The sequence below is a fragment of the Engraulis encrasicolus genome, chromosome 3 (genome assembly GCF_034702125.1).
Source record: "Engraulis encrasicolus isolate BLACKSEA-1 chromosome 3, IST_EnEncr_1.0, whole genome shotgun sequence".
In the NCBI taxonomy this organism is placed as follows: Eukaryota; Metazoa; Chordata; class Actinopteri; order Clupeiformes; family Engraulidae; genus Engraulis; species Engraulis encrasicolus.
Window position 1 is genome coordinate 46,760,883 of NC_085859.1, and position 10,000 is coordinate 46,770,882.

At 45.8% G+C, this 10,000-nt stretch overlaps 1 protein-coding gene across 2 annotated transcripts in view; it reads left to right on the forward strand.

Moving 5' to 3' along the window:
• scarf2 (scavenger receptor class F, member 2) overlaps positions 1-10,000 on the forward strand; it is a 46,800-nt gene that overhangs the window by 7,643 nt on the left and 29,157 nt on the right. For both annotated transcript variants that reach the window (XM_063195527.1, XM_063195528.1), the window contains exons 2-5: positions 1,301-1,368; positions 1,920-2,021; positions 2,805-3,324; positions 7,383-7,601. In XM_063195527.1, the coding sequence (XP_063051597.1) occupies positions 1,301-1,368; positions 1,920-2,021; positions 2,805-3,324; positions 7,383-7,601 (909 nt within the window). The remainder of the gene's footprint in view (positions 1-1,300; positions 1,369-1,919; positions 2,022-2,804; positions 3,325-7,382; positions 7,602-10,000) is intronic.

The following is a 10,000-nucleotide window of genomic DNA, read 5'->3' on the forward strand; positions in this document are numbered from 1 at the left end:
TCTTCCATGACCTTCATGGGTTAATCAATGTTTCAAAGGGCCTATCTGGTTTTGAAAAGCAAATGTGAGCACATATGTTATTGTTTGTGTGCATATGTGTGTGTTTGTATATCGGTTAGTCAGTGTGTGCATGTGTGAGTGTGTGTGGGCGTGTTTATGATTTAGTGTGTGTGTGTGCGTGTGTGTGTGTGTGTGTGTGCGTGTGCGTGTGCGTGTGCGTGTGTGTGTGTGTGTGTGTGTGTGTGTGTGTGTGTGTGTGTGTGTGTGTGTGTGTGTGTGTGTGTGTGTGTGTGTGTGTGCGTGCGTGCGTGCGTGTGTGTGTGTGCGCGCGCGCCCGGGTGCTTGCGTGCGTGCGTGAGTGCATGTTTGTTATTGTGTGTGTGTGTGTATGAGTGTGTGTATGTGTTTGTGTGAGTAGTGAGTGTGTGTTTTGTGCCTTCGATGATTCATTGCTGGGAGATGCACTTGTAAAAGCATCTGTGATATGCGAGCTTGAAGGAGCGCCGCAGATGGTAGGCAGCCGTCCCCCGAATATGCACTGTAAGCCACACAAACCCACACAAGTGCTGAGATCAAACAAGACAGTGGGATGAGAGCGATAGAAACATAGAGGAGACACAGCTAGGCCTGTCTCTCTCTCGATCTGTGGTTCTAGCTCTGTCTCTGTATCTCTCTCTCTCTCTCTCTCTCTCTCTCTCTCTCTCTCTCTCTCTCTCTCTCTCTCTCTCTGTCTCTGTATCTGCTGCATGTGTGTGTGTGATTTTTTCTCTCTCTCGTTCTACAGTGCATATCTATACCTCTCTGTATCTCTTTTTCTCTCTCTCACCCTTCCTCTCTTTCTCTGTATCTCTGTGTGTCTGTTCTTCTCTCTCTCTCTCTCTCTCTCTGTCTCTCTCTCTCTCTCTCTCTCTCTCTCTCTCTCTCCCTCTCTCCCTCTGTGACTAGCTCTCTGTCTCTCTGTCTGTCTTTCTTTCTGTATCTCTCTGCATTTCTCTGTCTGTCTGTTTGTCTGTCTGTCTGTCTGTCTGTCTTTCTCTCTGTATTTCAGCGTTTCTCTGTCTGTGTGTCTGTCTGTGTGTCTGTCTGTCTTTCTCTCTGTATATCTGCATTTCTCTGTCTATCTGTCTGTCTGTCTATCTCTCTGTCTGTCGGTCTGTATCTCTCTGCATTTCTCTGTCTGTCTGTCTGTCTGTCTGTCTGTCTTTCTTTGTGTGTCTGTCTGCCTCCTTATACATCTGTTTCCCTGGTCCCCAAGCTGGTACTGATCCTCCGTTCTCTTCTCTTCTCTTCTCTTCTCCAGGTCACCCGAGTCGGCGGCTGCGGTGTGCTGTGGTGGCTGGGCCCAGCTAGGGGAGGAATGCATCATCCGTACGTACACACACACACACACACACACACACACACACACACACACACACACACACACACACACACACACACACACACACACACACACACACATAAATGCATCATCTGTACGTACCCACCCATACACACACACACACACACACACACACACACACACACACACACACACACACACGCGCACACACACACACACACACACACACACACACACATAAATGCATCATCCGTACGTACCCTTCCATCTGCCTCTCCATCTCTCTCTCTCTATCTCTCTCTCTCTCTCTCTCTCCCCTTCTTCTCTTTCTCTGTATCTGTGCGTGTGTCTATCTCTCTCTCTCTCTCTCTCTCTCTCTCTCTCTCTCTCTCGTATCCTCCGTACGTACCCACCCATCTGCCTCTCCATATCCATCTCCCTCTTTCTTCTTTGATCCCTGTTTTGTCAATGCGTTTTGTCTTTGTTCTTACGTAGTTTTGCCCTTTACTGACCCTGCAGTCTTGTTATCGCCAACATATTTTTCATACTGTATGTCTGTTTTTTTTCTTCTGTGCAGCTCTTTGCGAGGGCAACTTTACTTGTAAGGAGAACGAGGTATGTGTCAGGCCCAATGAATGCCGCTGTCGACATGGGTATTTCGGAGCCAGCTGCGATACCAGTAAGCACGCACATACACGCACAAACGCACGCACGCACACACATACGCACGCACACACACACACACACTCTCTCTCTCTCTTTGCCGAAATTTCACAAAAACGTACACCCAGATAGCATCAGTGGAAGGGGATTTTGTTTCATACTTAAGTCTATTCTAATATTCACACGGACATAATGCATCTGTTATCTGTCACATGGGCATATGCACTTCAAACACAGGTGACAAGGGTCTCCAGAAAGCATCTGTCTGTGTGTGTGTGTGTGTGTGTGTGTGTGTGTGTGTGTGTGTGTGTGTGTGTGTGTGTGTGTGTGTGTGTGTGTGTGGGCGTGCGTGCGTGCGTGCGTGCGTGCGTGTGTGTGTGTGTGTGTGTGTGTGTGGGCGTGCGTGCGTGCGTGCGTGTGTATGTGTGTATGTGTGAACGTGTGTGTGCATGCGTGTTTATATGTGTGTGTGTGTGTGCGTGTGTGTAAGCATTTGTGTGTGTGTGTGCGTGCGTGCGTGCACGTGTGTCAGTGTGCGTGTGTGTGTGTGTATGTGCGCGTGCGTGTGTTTGTGCATACGGTGACAGATGGGGGGCTCTCTCCCTCTCTCCTCTTAGATGTTCTGCTGCTGTCGGCTGCTTTTTTGTCCAACCACTGCTTGCCTTTGTGAAGATGTTGTCCGTGACAGCTGGCTGAGAATAAAACATCTGTCTCTGTTGTTTGTTTTTGTGTGTTTTTAAGCCTTTGTGTCCTTTGTGTTTGCTTGCTTGTTTTGTTCTCCCCACGCACGCACACACAGAGTGTCCCACCCAATTCTGGGGTCCGGACTGCAAAGGCAAGTGCAACTGCTACCCGAACGGGAAGTGTGACGACGTGACGGGCGCCTGCACCTGCAACCCCAACCGCTGGGGCTTCAACTGCGAGAAGCCCTGCGCCTGCCAGAAGGGCAAGTGCGACCAGGAGACGGGCAAGTGCACCTGCCACGCCGGCTTCTGGGGGCCGCAGTGCGCCAACCAGTGCTACTGTGCCATCAACTCGGTGTGCGACCAGGCCACGGGCCGCTGCCTCTGCCAGCCCGGCTGGTTCGGGCGCAGCTGCAACACCCAGTGCGCCTGCAACGGGAGCCCCTGCGAGCAGTTCACGGGCCGCTGCCAGTGCCGGGAGCGGCTGTGGGGGCAGCACTGCGAGCGCTACTGCCAGTGCGTGCACGGCAAGTGCAACCAGGCCGACGGGTCGTGCACCTGCAAGCCGGGCTTCCGCGGCAAGTTCTGCCGGGAGCCGTGCCCCGCCGGGTTCTACGGGCAGAACTGCCGGAACAGGTGAGCAGAATTGATTAGGTTTATTTTTTAATCCATTAAAATACGGCGTTATACATTTTTCTGTTACCAGAGTGGCAATGACAGAGTCATAGCACATTACTAAAGGACCTTTGTTATGTCATAGTAGAGTAGTTCTATGGTTATTAACCTTTAAGTGACTATTACAGCGTGCCACTGGTGGTGGTACGGCATGCATTATGGGGCTACGATATTTTTTTGGACATTTATCATTTTTCAGACAGGATAGCGGGAGAGAGACAGGAAACGACCTATTTGTGTGTTTGCTTATTTTCTGGTTTTGTCTTTATGTTTGGCTGTAAACTTGTTTGATGGTGGTGGAAACAAATTTCCCCTTGGGGACAATAAAGGCATCTTATCTAATCTTATGAGAGAGAGAGAGAGATGGGAAGGGATCGGGAAATGGCCTGGGCCGGAATCAAACCTGGGTCGCCGGAGTAGCCGTCCAATGCCCATTACACTGGGCTTTCAGTAATGCATGATAACTTCGGCATTGTCATTACACCACAATTATAACAGAGGCCATGTTTTAACAGGTTAACCTATGCATAGGTACCCACAATGAGATTACGTGAATGTGATTGTGAGAGTGGCAGTTTGACTAACAGAAGCCAATTTGATAACCCTCCCGTGTTTCGTTGTGTTGTGAATAAGCCACAAGTTCAAAGTTTGACTAACAGTAAAAAGACTCAGTTAACTTTGGGCAGCCGTCTTATGTCCTGGAGAGCTTCCTGTACGTGTGTCCTTAACTTTAAATAGAGTTTTAAGTTCTTTCATTGCCACACAACAATGGGTTGAACCAGAGAGGCGGCGGGTCACTGCGTTCAACAGCACTACACGAATCTCCATACAGAGTTGAATTCCTTGTTACTCTCTATGGATCATAAAATGTTTTTAGTACGTTCATCTTCCTTTTCCTTCACAGCTGCGTGGCAGATATCTCCCACACTTGCAGAGAACGCTGAAGGGTGTTACATGAGATGGAAAAGGAGAGAAATGTCCACCTTTCCTTTGTGATTTTAAAATCTGAATACTCTCCCTGTCCTTGAGATATGTACATAAGCCTTTTTAATGTCGTCAAAACTTATACAGGCTTTGGCTTTTGGAAAGAATAAGTCTGTCTTTATTCTTGAGTAAGCTAAGCTCTATTCTTCCCTGCTATATGTGCTGTCAAAACATAGCCGATGTTGAACATTTGCTGTTACCGGATTGGCAATGACCAAGTCGTAATGTACTACTGAAAGCTCTGTGTAATGTTGTAGTAGTGTAGTACTATGGTAGTGGTAGTAACGTCTTTTTTAATGACTATTGTACTGTCAAACTAGCGGCATGGTGTGCATTGTGATGCTACATTACATCATCCAAACATGTTATTAGCCACGCCCTCCTAGTGACCTTTGCCGACCTTTACCTAGCAAGACCTTTGGTGTAGCTTCTAGTCAGGCTAAGAGCAATGCAAATACTGTTTCTGATCTCCGGGAAAATCTGGAACTCCACCCACTTTGTCGGGAACCAATCAACTTTGAGCGGCTCAAACGGCCCTGGGTAGAGTGTTCAAGGCAGTGACATGGTTTAAAGGATTTATCCGGAGTTGGAACAAATTTGCCTGTTTTTTGCATGTTTGGGATGAAATACAGTCACTCTAGAGCAAAATCAAGGCAAAAGGATGCGTTTTGAGAAAGTTTGATAATATCACGTTAGCCTCGTTAGCCATATCAGCTATGCAATATGAAAGATGCGGGCATCGTTTTTCGGCGGTTACACACATTTCAAAAACACAACATTTTAAAGTCTTGCACTAAAGTCCACCAAGTACATTGCCGAGTGCGTCGCACCATCAGCTGTGGTTACTCGCTATGGAAATAATCATAGCTGATGGTGCGACGCACTCGGCAATCTACTTGGTGGGCTTTAGTGTCAAATAGTTGTCTTGACCGTAATTTAGATATTCTCAAGGTAGTAGCTTCACAAAACACATTCTGCAGACCTTTCAAGAATACATGAAGGACTTTGGACACTTTGGTTTATGTGTGGATACCCTCAACATATTACGAGGTAAGTGTGACGTTGTTTTGAGCAGTGCAAGACTTTAAAATGTTGTGTTTTTGAAATGTGTGTAACCGCCGAAAAACGATGCCCGCATCTTTCATATTGCATAGCTGATATGGCTAACGAGGCTAACGTGATATTATCAAACTTTCTCAAAACGCATCCTTTTGCCTTGATTTTGCTCTAGAGTGACTGTATTTCATCCCAAACATGCAAAAAACAGGCAAATTTGTTCCAACTCCGGATAAATCCTTTAAGCAGAGACGTTCTATTGGGACTAAGAAAATGTTTGGTTTAAATTTCGGCACAGCCGTTTCTGGCCTCGACCATTTGCAAACCAAAGGAGGCGGGTCAACCATGCCATTTGGGAAACGTTAATTGTTATGCTCTAGGTCAGACCAAGTCTTGAAAAGATTTGATGAATAGTCGATGATAACCAGGCTAACACGTTATAGGCTACCAACTGTTATTGGTGGCTGTCTGTAGTAATAAACACAGTGTTGCAAAGGCTCCTGAGTACTGGCCCGTTCTTGTCATATTGTCAAGGCCCTGTAGGTCTTCCTTGCACATCTGGCTTTAGCTATAACTCCACCAGCCAGCCAGCCATGGTACTGTAGTGTCCCGTGTGCTTCTTTAGCTGTAACTCCACCAGCCAGCCAGCCACTGTACTGTACTGTCCCAGTGTGCTTGTTTTCCTGAATCCTACCTGTCTGGTTGCCCAGGTGGATCTCATTAAGAGCCATATGAAAGAACAGCTAATGTGACACGTGGGGAAGGCATTCTCCCCTCCCGGGCTTAGGCTTTCAGTTATGTAGTCATTTTATCCCTGAACTGATATGCACTTTTGTTTGCCTTACAGTATTTTTTATTATATGATTTATGGTGTACAATTTGTGTGCATGCTTGGGATTTTGTAGACATTTTGTCCATGACCTGATACGCACTTTTGTTTGCTTTACAGTACACCACTGATGCACACTAGTACACATACTTCATGTCAAAAATGTTTTTATTATTTGCATCATGGTTTACCGTTTGTGCGCACACTTGGGATTTTGTAGCCATTTTGTCCCTAAACTGATATGCACTTTTGTTTGTTTAACAGTACACCCCTGATGCACACCATACATGCTTCATGTCATTCTTTAAAAAAATATTTTTGTTTTTACTTTACAATTGCATTTTGTTTTGCCGTTTGGGAGCACGCTTGAGTGAGAATGTTATAATATTACTTTGTACATGTTTATGTGTTTGTGATGTCATGCTATGAAAACAAACATCAGGAATGCAAGCTGTACATCTTGTTTACTGTTTACCCCGCTGGCGCCTCTCATTCCTCTCTTCTTCCTGCACATCTCTCTCTCTCTCTCTCTCTCTCTCTCTCTCTCTCTCTCTCTCTCTCTCTCTCTCTCTCTCTCTCTCTTTCTCTCTCGCTCATTCTCTCTCTCCCTCCTCCTCCTCCTCCTCCTTCACTTTATCCTGAAGTACACAATATGTATGCTCACAGCAAGTTTAAATGTCTTCATATTTATGCTGTCACACCAAGACCCCCCACTGACATGAGGAATGCAAACAGAAATGTACAAGTTGTTTTCCCTCTGACCCCAATGTGTCCTCAATGCCCTCCTCCTCCTCTTCCTCCTTCTCCTCCTCTTCCTGATTTCCCATCCTTCCCCTCCTCCTCCTCCTCCTCCTCCTGCTCCTCCTCTTCCTTATCATTCTCCTCTTCTCCCTCCTACTCCTCCTCCCTCTCCTCATTGTCCTTTCTTCTCCTCCTCCTCTTCATCATCATCCTCCTCCTCTTCCATCTCCTCCTCGTCCTCCTCCTTGATATCCTCTTCTCCCTCCTACTCCTCCTTCTCCTCACTTTCCTTTCTCCTCCTTTCTCCTCATCTTTATCCTTTTATCCTTCATCCACCTCTCCTTCTCCTTCTCCTCTTTCCTCCTCCACCTCTCCTCCTCCTCCTCCTCCTCCTCCTCCTCCTCCACAGGTGTGGCCACTGCAAGGGTCAGCAGCCGTGCAAGGTGACAGAGGGTCGCTGCATCACATGCGAGCGGGGCTGGAACGGCACCAAGTGTGACCAGATGTGTGTCCCGGGCTTCTTTGGCGAGAACTGCCAGGACGTGTGCCCGCCCTGCAAAGACGGCCACCACTGCAGCCGCATCGACGGCAAGTGCCCCCACTGCAATCCCGGCTGGATCGGAGATCGGTATGCCCACTGTTTTAATTAAATACCAGTTCATGCTTTTGGAGCACAAGCACAGTGAGCAGACCAACTGTTTCCTAGTGTCTGCCGCTACCCTACTGTTGTTGAGCACCTACCAAAGTATGCCCACTGTTTTAATTAATCCCTTTGCGCAGAGGGTCTATGCTATATACTGTCACCAAAATGAGCAAGTTTTAATATTTTCTTTACGGCTGTCGGTAATGTCATAGCAATGTTGTTATGATGTTGGAAGTTGAGTCTTTTCAGCAATGAATGAACAGGCCCACAGGCGGGTCCATTTGTGCCAAGAGGCTACATACCAGTTTATGATTTTGGAGCACAAGCGTAGTGTGCAGACTAACCATTTCCTAGTGTCTGCTAACTGTTGTCAAGCACCTGCCAAAGTTAATTCGGATGTACACACACTCCCGATAATGACTGTTTGGTATTTGCCACACTGTTACCATCTACACACTGACTTTCATTTCATGGCCAGTTTGATCTTTGGTACTAATCACAATCAATGTCTGGAAATAATTGCAATGTCAGTAATTACTAAAACTGCCATAGTTAAAAACAAACAAGCAAGACCAGCGACATGTTGGTACTTTGGTTGTAATCAAAACCAATGACAGGAAATAACGCCATTGTAACAAACAAACAAGCCTGACTAATGACATGACGGGCAACAGTGTCTAATCTATCCAAGTTGTTTAATATCCCGCACAACAGATGTCCGGATGAATTTTAGTCTTTGATGATGGTGTGCTTCCTGTGTCTGCACTGCACAGTTTAATATTCACACAACACACAGTGTAACACTAGCCTGGGCGAATAGCAGACTGTTGACTCCGTCAATCAGTCTGGCAAAAGCCATGAGGAATCCGTCTCCGTGGACGATGGGAGATGGTCTGATCTTACTCTATCATTTAAATTAATTGAAGTTCCAAACTCAAATTAAAACCCATACTGTGCTTTATTAGCATGCCTGTTACGTTATAGCGTCGCAAAAGCATACAAATAACAAAACGAAAGTGTGAATATAGTTACCTTAACCAATCAGTAACGGAGCTCGCGGGTGAGTTCTACGTCACCACTCTCAACTGTTTGCTGATTGGCGAAACACTGAGAGAACCGAGCTCGAGGCTTTTGCCAGACGATGTGCGGAGCCAAAATCTTTGGGTGGAGTACAGAGGATGGCGTCGCGAGGCTAGTGTAACACAGCCTTACCAATCCCTTCCTGCCTCCATGGTTCAAGTGCCCTTGAGCAAGGCACCTAACCCCACATATCTCCAGGGACTGTAACCAATACCCGGTTTCTAAATAATTGCAAATCGCTTTGGATTTAAAAAAAAAAAAAACATTAGCTAAGTGTAATGTAATGTGAAGTGTAATGTAATGTATAAAAATGCAGTGTCAATTCAGCACTTAGCGTGTACTCTGGAACCAAATGCAATCTGGAAGATGTTAAATCAACACTCTAAGTGTTAAATGCTGGCAAGGGTGACTTGAGGGAAGTGGGTGTATGCAATGATGTATGTATGTATTTATGTTTTGAGCAATGGTATGAATGTCCATTTTTTATACAGTGAGACCAAAGACAAGTGTCATGCTTGCATGACAATTAAGTCTATTCTATTCTATTCTATTCTATTCTATTCTATATTAACCAGGGCATTGAACCGTTATTTTTTTTTCAAACGTTCCGTTCCGAACAGAAACAGAATTATAACGTTTCCGGTTATGAATTCCACCAATAAATTGACGTTCCCGAACCGGTTAGAGCAAAAAAATATCGTTCCCGGAACGGTTAATTTCGTTCCTGTCAGCTGATTACTCCCCATAGGCCTAACTGACGTTAATTAACCAAGAAAGACGGAAGTGCAAATGAGTCAGCCTACTTTCAAACTGTTTATTCAAGCGGATGAAAAGAATATCCTCCAGAATTTTGTCATTCAGGGACGACCTAAGCGGAGAATAAACCTCAATGATGAAAATGCGCGCTCCACGCTGACTTGGGTCACGGGGAGCGCTATGATGAAGATTGTGAGTTTGTGCATATTCGAAGCGGCCATGGATGCCTAATAACGTCGAACATTCTCTGTGCGCTTTACACGTACTTCTCTGCAATATCAATGATGCAATGGAAACTGCCCTTTTGTATGACAGTGGTTTCTCTTATGTGGAGTGGAGACTTTGTAATCCACAGCTCTCTCTCCATTCAGTCAGAGAATGTCACACAGGACGTGAATCGCAGCCGTCATGGTAACGTGCACAGGAGAATAATTACTTTATGTTTTAGTTTGAGGAACGGTATTAACCGGTATTAACCGGTTACCATTATTTTTAAATAAGTGTTTCCGTTCCAGAACATAAAAAATAATAACGTTTCCGGTTTCGTT